At 30.3% G+C, this 16,482-nt stretch overlaps 1 protein-coding gene across 1 annotated transcript; it reads right to left on the bottom strand.

Annotated features, from left to right (window-relative positions):
- Window positions 1-8,820: 8,820 nt before the first annotated feature.
- Window positions 8,821-14,012, bottom strand: LOC123660783 (cytochrome P450 6k1-like). Its single transcript, XM_045595822.1, has 8 exons — window positions 13,632-14,012; window positions 12,864-13,019; window positions 12,498-12,682; window positions 12,230-12,390; window positions 10,493-10,611; window positions 9,985-10,090; window positions 9,329-9,577; window positions 8,821-9,069 (listed from the first exon to the last, which is right to left on the bottom strand). Exons 1-8 carry the CDS (start codon window positions 14,010-14,012, stop codon window positions 8,912-8,914), a joined length of 1,515 nt encoding a protein of 504 aa, XP_045451778.1. The 3' UTR covers window positions 8,821-8,911.
- Between the last annotated feature and the right edge of the window lie 2,470 nt (window positions 14,013-16,482).

Consider the following 16,482-nt stretch of genomic DNA (forward strand, 5'->3'; position numbering starts at 1 on the left):
TTATGTAAGGATAAAGGCTGTAAAGGGATGCCGTAGTTTATTACTTTGGGCTTGTTATGAGCGAATATTCAAAGGAGTTCATGTTTGGAATTCAATCAGCGTATTTGTTTGTTTTGTGTGATTCGTATCGAAGATTTTTAGATTCTTTTGGTAATAAGTTTAGGTATATATTATTCTGAGTGTTTTTATTTTTACTTTGTGTACAAATATGTTACTTGAATGAATCTTATGTTGTATCGGATTTTATTTTTGTTATCTTTATATTATAAGATTGTCTTAGGTTATCTATAGTTATAATAAGAAATAAACTAGTGCCCTTTGCCGAAATTTCACCTCTTCGGGAGTTAAGTGAGTGTTAAAAATTTGAACGAAACTTCCGTATTTTTTAAGCTAGAAGTATGAGAAGAGATAAATAATTTTTTCAGACGACTCTATTAATAAGAACTATAGAGGAGAAGAAAGAAAACAATTTAATTAGGAGAATGAACTTTGACAACTAAAATTTGATTTTTTCCTCATTGTTCAAGTTAGAAGACCGAAAATTTATTTCTTCCATGCTTCCGATCAAAGTTATGAAAAAGAGGCATTATAATTGTGTTGTGTGTAAATGACGAAGTTATCCCCGAACATACATAAAAAAATATGTATACGGTTGAATTGAGTAACCTTCTATAAAGGCGTAATATTTTTATGACATTAATTATTTTGAGTCTATGTAAGGTTTACATTTGCACGAGCTTACACGTGTACCACATGCAGTTTTGAACAAAGAATAAGTTAGGACTGACTAAACATTTGTTTTACTATAACACATGTACTTATAGTGGCGTTCGCTTTGAGTTAGAATATATTAGCCGTAATCTACAACCATTGGCGGACATACTATACATGAATACCATCCCTGTACTTTAGATTGCGTGAGTTGCATGTGCATAGCGGAGCATCGTTAATTTGTGGCACAACGTTGCTCAAATGTGGACTATTCTAGAAATACAACCAAAGTTATGTTTAAAACCGATCGAGACGAGGACTCGAGACTTAAGAATAAAGACAAAACTCCCTCGAAATTATGTCTAATGCAGGAGTTCCTTAAGTGTTCGATTTTGAAGTGGTCAAAGAAGTGGCGTTTACTTGATCTTAAAAGCGTCTGTTAGTTGAAAGCTTTATCAAGTTTAGACCGGCAACCTAAACAATTATCTTGGTGTGTATCGTGGGTAGCTTAAGGTTTGGTTGTTTTAAAAATGGTCTTTATTATTATTAATTATAGATTCTTGCTTAAAACTTTTTGAAAAAAACTGTTAAATGTAAATTTATAAAAATACTAGCTGACCCTGTTTTGTCATATATGTTATTAACCCTCTTAATCGCCCTTATAACTTAGGGTATGAAAAATAAATTTTGGCTGATTCCCAGACCTACCCGATATGCACACAAAATTTCATAAAAAAATATTGTAACTAGTGATATGCCGGATCGTCAAAAATTTATATCCACCGGATACGGATCTTTATTTACTGACTCAATCGGTGTTGGTGCGTGAACTTGAAACGATAGTTGACATGAATAACATTTAACGAATTGTTACATCATCCGCTGCCAATACAAATGTCTATGAATTCTCTTATTACTTATATTATCATATAAATAAAATTTAACAAAGTAATTTATTTTTCAGCTTGCCACATGTATTTTTTTTTGCTTTTCACAGATTTTACCATTTTCTGTGCTTTTTCACTATTTAATGTATAATTCAAATCATTTACCTTTAAGTTGATGAAATTATAACCTCTGCTTTTGTTAAATCCATAGATTGTTCAGTAGACTAAACACTCTTTCACAATAAGCATTGCTAACTGGAATAGACAGCCCTAGACACAATTTTTTTTAAATTTCTTACATAGTAATAAAATAGACCCATTTTTTGTCATTGGACATTTTCATTTTTCCTTCTGGAAGGTGATTTTCAAAAAAATTTGTTGTGCCGAATGCTAGGAATTTTTACGGAGCTAGAATGTTAAACACTATTATACCTGCATTTGCTAATGAACTTCCCGAAGACCTACAACAGTTATACCTGGACAAACGAAAATATAGAAGATCACTAAAAGAACATTTACTAAAATCTTTAAGCGTTTAATAGTTACAAAATTTTGGTAATTACCTTAGTTTAAATTTAATGGCTATAACATGGTACGGTACGATAAAGATATCATATGATAATATGATATGCGACGCGGCGGCTTGTCCGGATAAGCTCTTGTGAGTTTTCGTGGCAGGCTTATGTATAAGTTTTAACTATATGTTTTTTGTATTTTGAACAAATAAAAAAAAAATATTAAATTAAACGTTTCTTTTAAAGAACAATGAAAATTATGCAATTCAAGATTATTAATATAGCAGTCTCCGTATCAAGCAATGTTTGGAACGGAACCTAAAGTGGGGCTAACAACATCTAATCTACCTTTGGAAATTATAAGCGGATTACATAATGAAGAAGACTTGAAAGTTGCAATCCCAGAAATGAATCAAAACTTTGATGATAATGAAGAGAACCAAGACAAACAAGATAAAATTGAAACAAAAAAAAAAAACAGGTAAAGAACAAGGAGAAATCAAAGAAAAAGGATAAAACAAAGAACAAGAAGAAATATTTGAACACAACAGAAACGAATCAATGATATTGGACGCAAGAGAAAAAGCTAATTTGAATTTAGTAAAACAAGCAAAGAGAACGAAACTAGCAAGCGATCAATCTCATCCACCACTGAAAGTTGGAGACAATGTGACCATACCAATCCCAGATGTAGACAAAGGAAAGGCCGACCTTCGTAATTTAATTGGGTTGATTGATTTCACATTTAATAAATATCTTTTTTTTTTCACATCTAACGAGTTAATAGTGCTTTTGATTGACGCTTTTTTGCAGTTAAAACTACTTTTGACGGAGAGCGTCAGTCAAAAGTATTTTTAACTGCAAATTTGCAGTCAAAAGTACTAATAACCAATGATTTTCAGTCAAAACCTCTTTTGACCAACTTGTCCAGTCAAAAGTACTTTTGACTAATTTCGCTAGTTAACAGTACTTTTGACTGGTTAAGAGTTGTGACTGCAACATATACATTTCATGCAGGGTAATAGGCCGGTAATGTTATATTTTGAGAGAATATCGACATTATTACCATCTCTTTTTAATATAATCTAATGCAGTCGGCTTAATTATGGGCTTCATTTTATTTTATATTTTAATTTAGAAGGTATGCTTCCATCAAAACTCGTTTTCAGATTGAACACATTCTTACTATTACATATTGTTTCTTGGTTAAACTGAAATACTTAGTTACAATTAGAATTTATTATTATGTGACTCAACCAGGGTTGTGTGAGGTAAAGCGGCTTTTGAGTTAACGTGTAAAGAATCTTTGTAATAAATGTAATAAATATTTGTGACAGTATATTAAAATATTTAATAAATAAACTATAAATGTGAAAATCTGGGAGAAGAGATTAATGGCCGTTACTCTTTTCTGCTACAATTATTAAATTACTTATAATAAAAATAATACTTCCAATGCAGGTAGTTGAAAACCAGGATTAAAATATAAGCTACCCACTTTTATCCCAAAATTTTCACAGTGTCGGGATATACGTAAATAAAATAGCGAGGCATAGCTTGTCAATAATAAATAATCTTTTGTATTTCCTTTGCTAGAAATTCTATCGGCATCTAGGCGATACCCTTTGTAAGTCGATTAAAGAGCTCATTATGCTATGCGTCTAATTCTTTAGTCATGTCCTTTTCATGCTAGAGGTTGTCTGGAAGAGATCGCTCTTTTAGCGATAAGACCGCCTTTTGTACATGTCTATATTTTCTTTTACGGTGTAAAATTTTTCTCTGATAGTGTACAATAAAGAGTATTTGTATTGTATTGTATTGTATTGTATGCTACTAATAAAGATTTTTCGTTATGGTGAATAACTGTTTCCAGGTATCTTTACTGTCGGTATTTATAGATTTTTGAATATTAAGTCCAAAACAGCACTTACTTATTGTCGTTATATCAGTATATATATAAGTATTGAAGATATGGTGAATATAAATTCGATGTATTTTAAAAAGACATAATTGGAGAAAAAGGAGTATCTCATCCGCCAATCTGCACTGGAGCAGCGTTGTGGATTAAGCTCTGATCCTTCTCCTACATGAGGAAAGAGGCCTATGTAGTAGTGGAATATTACAGGCTGAAGCAGTAGAAGAGTATCTCATATGTGGTTTCAACATCATATCAATTTCACTAAATTGGACGACTGATTTAGTGTGTTGAGGACAAAAGCTCCAGTAACGCATTACACACGATTTCGACTCAAATGCTCATTTCGCTGGGTTTTCCCTTTTGTGGGGTTTCCCATAATGCCCCAAAGGACACGTTTAGCCGTCGATTCCGTTATTTTTCAAAAGCAATAAACATTGATCTCTATTTTTGCTTTTACTTATATAGGACTTAAAATAGGCCATGGAGTATCACTTGTGACTATAGTACCTGAAACATTGCTGAAATATCGGAGGTTTAAACACGACAATGGCAGTAAGTCCCTTATAAGTAAAAGCGTTGAAATATGAGAGTGAACGTGAAGGCTTAAAAAATTTCCATTTTGTAAAGGAAATCGTACGTCAACATACTACAATAAGCTGCGTGGCGGATCGAAACTCCTATGTCGACTCCTGGCCTTTGCTCAGCAGTTGAATATTTATAGACTGGTTAAGTTCAGTTTAGTCATCAACGCTTTCCCAACTTCTTAAAAAAATCTGCATTCTTTTTAAGAGAATAAGGGCGTATTTAAACCTTTTTTTACTGAATTAACATAAATTTAATGTTTTTTGGATTGAGATAATTCTTTTATTATTTATTAGATTATACATACTCGTACTCGTATAAATTGGAAGATGAAAGTCTAGCGTACGAGAAAACATGAGTGTAATTAATTATTCGCTATCAGGATTCACCTCATTAATTAAAGAAGGTAATGCTATGTAATATAATTTGTAATATTAAGGGTTTCTTACACCGTTTATACTGATATATTAGATATTAGATATTCATACATTACTTTTGATTTAGCCTAAACGGTAAGTGTAAAGTAGGTACCGACAATTTTTTGTCAATTTCACGCATGAAATCACACCTAGTATTAACTGATAATGACTCTGTGAAAGTATAATTTTCAGTTATCAAATTTCTTTGATATGCCTTATAAATTACTTTTAGTGATGACCATTTATTGTAATTTTGTAAAATAGTGCATTTCTACAATGTGTGTAATAGAGTATTGAATGAATAAAAATGTTATAAACATTTGTATAAAATTTACTTTTAAGAATAAATATTACGTATTTTATCTTACGTGTGTAATGTATTATTGTGTTTCTGCTGTAGTCCTTGAGACTATCCTTCGGACATGAGCTATAGCATGTCAATTGCCCACAAATGCTCCCTAAGGAACTTGCATCAATCCATTAGATCTCTCGAAATTATCATGACTAATTCCAGTGGGCTCGAAAAGATTTCGACGTCTATGGTTTGCTAAATGAACATCTGCATTTTTGAAGCAAAGCTGTGTTTCTAGTAAGATACCCATTTATCTAGTGATATATTTTTTTTCATTAATTCAAAGCGTTCCAACATTTTTTTAAAACCCCTGTTGTATAACCAGTAATCTGACTCTTTTTTGACATAATTAGCAGTTTGGCACGGATTTATCTCAACATTGATTGTTTTTTTTTTTTTAAATTAGAACCAATGCTGCCTTTGAGTCAACATATTCGGTTTCTTAAAAATATTGTCATTAGGGCGCTTTGTTATCTAGTTTTCTGTTGTTAAAGCATATGTGCTATTATATCGTATAGATTAGGTCTAGAAATTTTCCAATGATAAATTCACAAGTTTTTAAAACATTTTTATATTGTTTAAACACCGAGTAAAATAAAAAATATAGATAATTAATAATGTGAATAATAATGGGATTTTTTTGTCAAACTAATAAACTAATCTGTAAAGGAACTGGCCAGTAGTTATTATTACATTTTCATTCATAAATGCTATTTAAAGGTCTTTAAATCAATTTATTGAAATCTAGTCTTTTAAGCTTAAAAAAATGTCAATTTAGTTGACAGTTTATGTAATTTTTTAAATTGGTGCTGTAAAAATTGTCTAGAAAGTCTCCTAAGGTCACATGCGATCATACTGAGCCATTCAGTGTCAAACGTCGCGAAAATCTGTTTATTTGAGATATTAACTTTTTGCCACAAATTATATTTTTATTTATTCACTATATATTTTATATTAGAGCTCCGTTTGCCTTGCCTGATCACAGTTTTCGTAATGCTATCATTACGCATTCACCAGCTCCCCAAGTAAAGCGTGTGTAAAGAAGTTTTATTTCAATAAACGTATACAATATATAATAACTTTTTTATATAATTTCTTAGTCTTAACTCTGTAGAGTTTTCAGCCAGCTTTTAGTAAAAATTATTTTTGATATGCCCTCGTTATGCCATGTTCATATATATGTTTATTTAAACGAACTGATCAAGGAATTTACAAAGCCAACTTATACAACATATTTACTATGAAAAGCATATGTATTGATAAAGGTAAAGAAATACATTACTAGTTCTGAAACTACAATGTCAAAGAGTGCACTTAGCTTTTCGAGTTTTATTTAATAAAAAATAGAACAATGCAAAATACATCTGAGTAACTTAACTCTCAACAAAGCATCGGCTGAAAAGACAAAACGTGATGTGAAGCTGCTACAGTTTTGATAATGGATCCGCTATCTCAAGCCTTTCAGAGCCTGTCTGCTTAAATTAAATTTCAGATTGCAATTTAAGCGGCATTGCACCTGCTTTGAATATTAATTGTGTTTTGTTTCTCGATTCTTTAAAATTTGTTTAAAATTACGCTTTAATTATTATTTACATCAGGTGGGTCCAATAGAGACGGTTATGGATACGTAAGTATATATGTATGTCCGCGATTTAGTAAAAAGTCACTGAACTGTTTGAGATGGAGTTTTTATTTCTATGGGATGGTTTATTTTCTAAGCAGTACTTAAATATATATTAAAGCTGTTTCCAGACTGAGAAATTTTTTTTACGCAATAAATCAGTTGAAATAAATATTTGTCCATATTTGATGAATAATAATACTTTTGATGCGATAAGCAGAAGAACAGAAGAAGAAGATAAGATGGAAGACTGTCGAAAATAAGAATTATGTAAGTAATCCGCTATAAAAATGATCCGTCAATTTTATTGCTATAAAATAATTAAGTGAATATTTTTTGGCTTCGTAATTCAAAAGGATTTTATTAATTATATTTTAAGGAACACATATTAAAGGATATTTTAAGGAATTTACTTAAGTAAGTGTATAAATTATTTATTATTAGAGATTTGAACATTATTGTTTTCTAGTAAAAACTTCTTTTACTAAGAAAATGTCTTTGTCTCGTAGTTACAGGCTTCTGTACTCAGTGCAGTATACTATACTGAGTACTATGTCCTTATGCCGTGTAAACTGTTAACCATCGTAACAAGACTGCATTGATCCCCCTGATCAAATTTCAATCACATTATAGAGATTTATGTTAATTTAATTCTGGGCTTACGGGCAATTAGTCGGATTATTCTAATCCCATTGATGTTATAAATTATTCAGACCTGTATTTCCTTTACTTTTTATTTGCGAATTCGCAAAAACTTAATGAATGTGAAAGGATTGAGGATGTAAGTGTTTACGTTACTCTTTTATTACTTTAATTAAACGATTATTTCATTAAGTTATTCTTATTTTTGAGTTTAAACGTTATTAGGAATAGGAAAGCAGAAATAATTATGTTTTACATAATTATATTTTACTAATGTTATACGAGTATATTATGTTTAGTGTGGAATTTAACAAAAAAAGTATTGTTCAGTTCGCAGTTAAAAAACAAAAAAAAAAAAACTGAAATAAAAGTAGCCTAAGTTACTCCTTATTACATCAGCTATCTGCCAGTGAAAGATCTGTCAAAATCGGTCCCGCCGTTTCAGACATTAGCCGGAACAAATAGACAGACAGACAAACAAAAACTATAAAAAATATTATTTTGATATATGTACCGTGTATACATACATATGAATTTAGTAAAAAGCATATTTCACAGGGCTAATAATTAGTCTTCTGTTTTTTTTTCAAACATTTTTGTTTTTTCTTTTTTTAACGACGAGACATAGTACGCATACGTAATCATTGGTGATGATTACATTGAATATATTAACATGTTTTTCTTGCTGGTACGAGTAATCGTCTTATAAAGCTATAATTCGCATGTACGATTCATACACATGGTGGGTAATGGGACTTGTACATATGTTTCTAGTCTGGGTGTATATCCTTGTGGTTCATGTGGCGTGATCTAACCCTTCTCTATATGTAAAGTATTTGTCCTACCGTGGGACTTTAATATAGCGATTCATATCTGTTTGGTTCCTTAAACATTCTGATTCTGTTAAAATCTTTCACTAAAAATATTGTTCTTTTGACTATATAGTTCGGAAAATAATTAGGGCCATCTACTCCTTCGTTGCCCCGGGCTATTCAGACCAACAAATTTGACCCTTTTGTAAAATATTAATATACCTTTTATATGATAACTTTATTGTTTATAAGATTTCAAAACATGGTTATTTTTCTTACTAAAATTATTTAAAAACATACTCGAGATTATCTACGAATGTCTTGTTCACGAGACTCAAATATCGAGCTCCGCAAAATGGAAATCAAAACATGGTAAATATCCGGTTTTTAAATAATTTTAGTAACTTTATTGTTACATATTATTATAATAAATTGTTTGGTATTTTATGTTGTTATCTTGGTACGAATTTTACACTTAATCCATCTTTGGGTGACATTATCACTGCGTGAGGATCGGTTTTAACATTATATGGTACAGCAGGCTCAACTTTATACTTGAGCAGCAGCTGCGCCAGAGAAGCTCTTATTTGCATCATCCCATATCTTTTACCTGAAATTTGTATAATTTGTTGAATTTATTTTAAAGAAAATTGGTATCGATAAGGAGGTTTTTTATTTTTTTACTTTATTATAATGATTATCCAAAAATTTTAAATTTCAATCAGAGCAACCATTTACTTATGTTTTATCTATAATTGGAACGAAGTTCTTTTTACACACTTTCGTTTAAAAAAAATGTTGATAAGGTTCATATTTAAAGATTAGATTAGGATATTGGGATAAAATCAAAAGCTATTCGATCAAGTTACCGATACAAAATCGTGGTCCTTCTCCGAATGGGAGGAAAGTGAAGTCAGTATTGATGCTATCGGATTTATTAAGGAACCGTTCCGGGAGCCACTTCTCAGGTTCCGGATAGTGTTTTTCGTTATAGTGAATAGCCAGCACATTTATAAATACAGGTGTCCCTTTTTTAATAGTAAAATTGTCATCTAGTTTGTAATCGTTTAAACATAATCGGTCCAAGTACGCCACTGAAGCATATTTTCTTAGAGTCTCTGAAAATCGTAAAAGTTTTATTACGTATTTAAATATTTTTAAAATTTAAAATTTAAATAATTTTTTTATTGATAGTCACGAAGATTTTTTAAATATTTTAGTTTTATTTATGTGTAAAAAGTAAGTAACATCTACTACTATAAATGTAATCTTGCAAAAAGAATCCTGAATGGCGTTGTGGTCATAGTAATTGGCCCTAGAACAGAATTGCGGTTTCTATCACCACATATGTCAAAAACATTGCATTATATAGAAGCTTACCATTTCTACTTGTATTTGTTTTATGTTCAGATACATAATACTACACTAATGAGTAATAATACACTAATGAGTATACGTATGTGTGTACCTACATCCTAGATGAGTACGAAATTTTTAAGTACTACCGTAACATAATATACTATACCATAAATACAGGCTGTCAGATATTTCAATTCTAATAAATCATCGTACTCCAAAACGTCCTTTTCCTTAAGCTTTACTGCCTCGCTGATTTCATTATAAAGTTTTTGCTGAAAGCCGTAAGAATAATCTGTCACTGTAGAAGCTTTTCATTTTATGGATATTATTACGGTAATTTTTGTACCAAAACACTAATGTATATATGCTATCTTAAGGTGACTATATAAAAATTTATGTAGTGAAAGAATGTACGATAGAAATTCGGTTACAATTATTAGTTATATATATTAATTAATAATATTAATTACTAATATGAGATATATATAAATTCTGTTAGAATTCCTAGTAGTATTGTTATGTGAGTAGAGATACTTGCTTTATCAGTGCTTTCATTGAAAATTTTCTTAAGAAAATATTTTGTAATGTTATATTTACGAGTTCTTAGAGAGCGAAAGAAAAAAGAAAAAAAAAAAGAGTTAGAGACAAAAGGAGTTTAAAAATAATCAGGATACCTGAACTTCAGGATGGTAAGATAACTCGTGTAAGATATATGAGAGTGTCGTGGATGACGTTTCGACGGATCCCAAAATGAACACCGCTGCTTGAGCCAGTATGATGTCATCAACCAATGCTATGGATGTAAAGTACGTCTTGTATTGTGTATTTTTTTTTTATCCAGTAATAAATATGTCTTATCATGGAAAAAATATAATTATTAATTACGTTTAAGAGCCATTTCACAATTTTACGCTCTGCAAGTTTAGCTAAATTTGGTCGCATCGCGCGAGTCGTACGAGCCGCGCGATCTTTGTGCTAGTAAGTATAGTGTGACAACCAAAAGACTATCTTGATCATTTTCTGATGTATAATAAAAATTATAACTATGGTATAAAATGTTTTTTACATAATTAATTTGTTAGAAATTTCAAGTATGTTATATAACAACAGTCAATAAATTTAAAATAAAAATAAAAAATCAATTTTATGAAACAATTTTTTTTAAATTGATTTAGTTTTTTCAGTTTACAAATGAATCTAATATTTACGATATGAATAAAATAGCATTTTATGACATCGACACCGACAAACATATTAATTAACAAATAACAAGACAAACAGATTGAAATGCCTATTTGTATTGATAATGTGAGAAAAGAAAATTAAATTATACATTTGTTTACAGAAATTATCATTATATTATTTTACAGTCATTGTCGTAATATGTTTATTTTATTTATATTTTATTATAAAAGTATCAAATGCGGTTTAGCGAAAGAGACGGCTCCGCAGAATTTGGCGTGGGCCTTACCTCTAAGAGCGCTAGCGCTCGACTGATTTACTGGGCTTGATGCGTGGTAATATACTATCTTTTTATTATTTAATATAAAATGTATTAAAAATGATTACATCTTTTAATTTTTTTTTTTTGTATTCCTTAATGATGTAAGTTTACTTTGATGAAGATAGTTCGTTAAAATTTCTTTGTTTTCTAAGAAAAATATCGCTTTTAAAATTGTGCTTATTTTGAAAATATTCGTAACTTTAATTTTTTTTTATCGTTTAATAGAGATACAAATTGAATAAAAATCTGCGATAGTGCGCAACAAAATTATATTCCACATATTACGTATTTTTTAAAAATGGTTTCAACGTAGAGGTTATTGAAAAGTAGGAATTCAAAGTATACATTGCGACCGTTTACCCAGGGAGGAGGCTGATGAAAAGGTTAATAATTTTATACACATAATATAAATCAAAATTCTGATCTGACTATGGACTACAACAAAGGTTGCTCTATTATATTTCAAGAATATAAATTACATTATTGCATCCAACACTGAGATTAACGACGTCAAAATATTACAATTTCGCGGATTGTTACCGATTTTTGTGAAATGGCTCTTAAAGACTTCTTACACACAAAAAAAAATAGTTTTTATTGTGTTAATATTATACCTTAAAAGAAATAAATGTTTGTTTGTAATCGAAAACTTTCATTGAATAATTATCTAGAAGTAACTTAGGCTATAATACATCCACCTACTTCTCAAAGTTGTGAACCTCTAACCATACCTAAATGTCAATGTGTCCAGTAAAATAATACCGGGAATTAACTAATTCTCAATTCTATTTGGCAAAATAATATGCGAATTGAATCACATAAATGTATATTGAATCGAATACAGCAAATGAATGTTTATTGCATTGCAAAAGTTTTATTGAAATAATTAAGTATGTGTAGAATTTACGTGAGCCTGGTTCGACGGAGTCTTTTAACTTTTCCTTTAATTTGATTAGAAGATTGAGAAGGTCTTTTTCTTTCGACGATTTTGTTATGTTGCGTTCCTTTACGACATTCCAAAATAAGTTTTTTATATACTCAGTGGCTGCTGCTGAGAAAAATTGTAGCCTAGAAAATTAAATATAAAATAAAAATATGTAGTTACTCAAACCGTATTAAAGCAAAATTTCGGAAAAATTTCAGAGAAAGTTTGTCAAAACATATTATTAATTTACCGTAAAAGTGTTGCCATAAAAGGGACCAAAAATATCAGAGAAAACTCGAATCCTCGCCAGAACGTCCATTTAACCATATGACTGGTGATGTTCCATAATGGTGATGGTTTGTCATTTAGAATACTAACACGAATACCAAATACACTGTAAGCCACTGTGTCTGATGTGTACATTGAAAATAATTCCTACAACAAGATTAAATTTATTTCATAAATTCATAGCAATAAGAAAATGTGCAATTATAGAATATATAAGGAAATAGTTTTATTTTTATTCAAATAACCTTCTTCGACCTTCTTGAGAATTGTAAAAAATGCAAGTACGAGAAAATGCAAAAAAATAAATAGAAAATTAAAATTGATATACCTTTAAATTAACGACTTTGTTGTCATCAATATAGTCCCGTTTTATTTTCTTCACTAGTTCAGTTGCATTTTCATTCATAAGCTCAGTCACAGACTTTAATTTTAAAGACGTAAACATTGGAGAGAGTTCATATCTTAATTTCTTCCATAACGGATTCTATAATTAAATTAAAATAGTAGTTACTTATATTCTATGTTTGAAAATTTAATAATTAATTTTACTATAGTATGTGAAGATATTATCTAAAATTATATTACGAATAGGTACATAATCAACAATACTATATATGGACCGTGTTGATTAGATGTACTCATTTCTTCTTCATAACAACGGAAAAGGACCGGATATCTTAGAAACACATTAGACTTAGATTTTTTTCTTTCAATTTATCGGCCAATACATAACAAATACATTATAATTTGCAATTTAAGTACCACGAAAACCTCGCGGGTTAATCTGGGTACAGAGATTCACTCACTTAATAACATAATGGCACCGTAAAGTAAGAATATGTAAAAAACAACATAAATATCATATTTGTTTTAATTTAAAGATAAAAATAATAAAAAATCACGAACGTGGAATAGAGATAAAATATTATATTTACACGTAGTATGCAACAATTAATTACTTGATAATATGTGCCGTCAGAGATAACAACTAATACTAAATTTTGTGTAGATATTTATTATTATTATTTATTACAAATATGCATTAATAACTAAAATTAAATATGATTGAGTGGATTGTATGAACTGTTTCACTTACTTTCACTGTAAATAAATTTAGAGATCCAAGTGGATCGGCAAATCCACTGTATAAATATCTGTCAGGGAAATATTCGAAATCCTTAGAGAGTATCCTCTTAGCGAGCTCCGGCGATTGCACCATTAACACTGGAGTCCAAGCAAGGAATATTCCGAAATAATCTCTGGGATGTCTGTTTCTTATTTCATAACAAAAATCCCATACACTTCTTCTCATGATGAATCCCAGATTACCTATGATGGGTATCGGCTTTTCGTATGGAATTCCTCGATCTTTCCAATAGCTGTATATTTTGCGTAAGTATAAACATATTAAAATAAAAGAAGTTATCAATAATCCTGTCAGACAGTTGAATATACTAATGTTTTCTGCGACACCCATTTTGATACTACGATGTACTTGAAATAAACTTCGCTTGACTCCGTAATCTGCAATTATTTTGAGTGATATAGATAACAATTAACCTAACAACATAATAGTTATTTTCCGTTTATTATTTTTAATATATTAGTAACTAAAATTAAGTTAGTTGTCTGTAAGATTTTTTCTTTTTTATAGTAAATGTAAACGATTTAAAGTTTTTTTTTTTTAGTTTATTGAAGTATGACTTTTTTTCAAACTTACCTGTTTTACTCTCTAAGCATGAATCTGTAGTTTTTCATTTATTATTTCATTCATTTCATTTTAGGCGAATATTCAAATTTTGTCCAAGTGCTAATCGTACCACTCAGAAATTGTGACTAATATTCACTTTTTACCCGTCTGCCAAGGAAGGGTTATGTTTTTCGCGCGTATCTTGTATGTATGTAATATTCTTTATTACCAGAACCGCTGAACGAATTTACATACTTTTGGTATCGTTAAATTTTAGTAGCCCAAGTGTTCTTAGATAGGTGACGTAAAAAAAATCAAACATGGCGGCTGTGCGAAGTCATTGTAGTTAATGAAAAAAATTTTTTTTTCTTCGTATACAACAATATGGGTATAAAACTAAAGGATTTAATTCAAGGATTTCAAAAAGGTATATCATGATTATTATTACCGTAATACTAATAAAAAAATACAATAAGAAAGTTTAAAAATGTGGACTTTGCTCTTTCCCATGCCTGCGAGCAAGCTGCGAGCCGCGCTTAGACGACGATCTATTTTCGACGATATATTTTTTTTTATTCCCTTTCCAATAACAAAAAGAATTATCAAATTCGGACTACTGTGTAAAAAGTTATGCATGATCAAAGCTAAAAAAAAATATATAGGTATGTGGTGACTTAAGAACCTCTTCTGTTCTCGTCGGTAAAAAATTACTGAATCAAACACATGATATAAACTCTTTTAACCCGCCTGCGTGAAGAACAACTAATAGAAAATCAACTAAAAAAGCTGGAACAAGATGAAAAGTCAATAATTACACAAAACCAGCGAAATAAATTAAAACAATATCAAACATTATGTACTATTGTACACTTAAAAATACCAATTCGGTAGTTCTTCGAAGTTTTATACAACATCGTACATATTATTATTATGAATTGTTTTCAAACAATTAAAATTAGGCTTAATGAAAAGACAGTTATCTATATATAGAAAAATAAATGTTTGTCTGTATGTCTTTTATAGAATCGTAAATTATGAATTTGATCATGTCATGATCTTCAGCAAAGTGCTGTGCATGAGCTCATAAAGGTTTCGGAGTTTTCGTCTCGTTTCTATAAATGAAATAAAAAATAATTTATTACATCAAAATTATTAAAATAAGAGCAATGACATCGATATTGTATGTTTTTTAAATTTACTCGTTTTTTTTTTAAAGTAAAACTCGTCTTTACGCCTGCTTGGCTTGGGGAGTAAGCAGGTAAATGTATGACGAGAGCGTTACGAAAAGTGTGATCAGGCGAGGTAAACGGAAATTGAGAGAGATATAAGTTATTAAAGATAGAAAGAAAGAGCAACGTTTCTTAAGTTTTACTTTAGTCGTGTGGTCTAAAGCACACTCGTTTTTTTCTTTTGCGTTTTTTGATAATTATAGAGTTTGATACTGGCAGTAATGTACATGTTATTGAAATTCATTGACTATGTAGTGAATACTGCTTTACTTACGTAATTAAAGAAAATAGCACAGATTTATGTTTACAGAGTAAAAATATGCATACTTTCTGTCCAAAACGATCATATTGAAAAATAATACAAGGGTTGAAAAAAAGAAAAAACTTTCATAAAGTTTAAAACTGTGCAACATTCTTACTGAGTAGAAAAGAGATGGTGGCACTTAACGTAATATCAAGTAACGTAAGTGAATATTTTCGTTACTTTCATCAGTCATCAGTTCAGCCTAATACAGTCCACTGCTGGACATAGGCCTCCACAAGTTCGCAAAACAAAGGAGTGGAGTCATGTGTTTTGCCCATAGTCACCATGCTGGGCAGGCAGATTGGTGACCGCAGGGCTAGCTTTGTTGCACCATTGACGCTGCTGCCCTACTTCGGCCTGTGTATTTCAAAGCCAGCAGTTGGATGGTTATTCTGCCATCAGTCGGCTTTTCCAGTTACAAGGTGGTAGTGGAACTGTGCTATCTCTTAGTCGCCTCTTACGACACCCACGGGAAGAGAGGGGGTGGCTATATTCTTAATGCCGTAACCACAGCATAAAAATGTGGCACGCTTCACGATTTTGCGTTTCACTGTTACTTTATTAAGTTTGAAATGTAGTTCCCGATTTAATAATTTTCCGAGCGGTATTTAATATGATTATCACTGTGGGTGCTTTTAAAATGTTCACTTTGAACGTATGAGCATACAATTTAATTTAATTATTTCTGACGCGATTTCCGTAATACCTTTTTGAATATTATAAC

Source organism: Melitaea cinxia, chromosome 2 (assembly GCF_905220565.1).
Source record: "Melitaea cinxia chromosome 2, ilMelCinx1.1, whole genome shotgun sequence".
Lineage (NCBI taxonomy): Eukaryota > Metazoa > Arthropoda > Insecta > Lepidoptera > Nymphalidae > Melitaea > Melitaea cinxia.

Excerpts from the sequence above, each read along its gene's own strand:
- LOC123660783 (XM_045595822.1), bottom strand. The coding sequence starts at position 14,012 with ATGGGTGTCGCAGAAAACATTAGTATATTCAACTGTCTGACAGGATTA. Across the intron at positions 10,091-10,492 it reads CTTACCATCCTGAAGTTCAG|CAAAAACTTTATAATGAAAT; the intron begins GTATCCTGATTA and ends TACGGCTTTCAG. Across the intron at positions 9,070-9,328 it reads AGGACCACGATTTTGTATCG|GTAAAAGATATGGGATGATG; the intron begins GTAACTTGATCG and ends TACAAATTTCAG.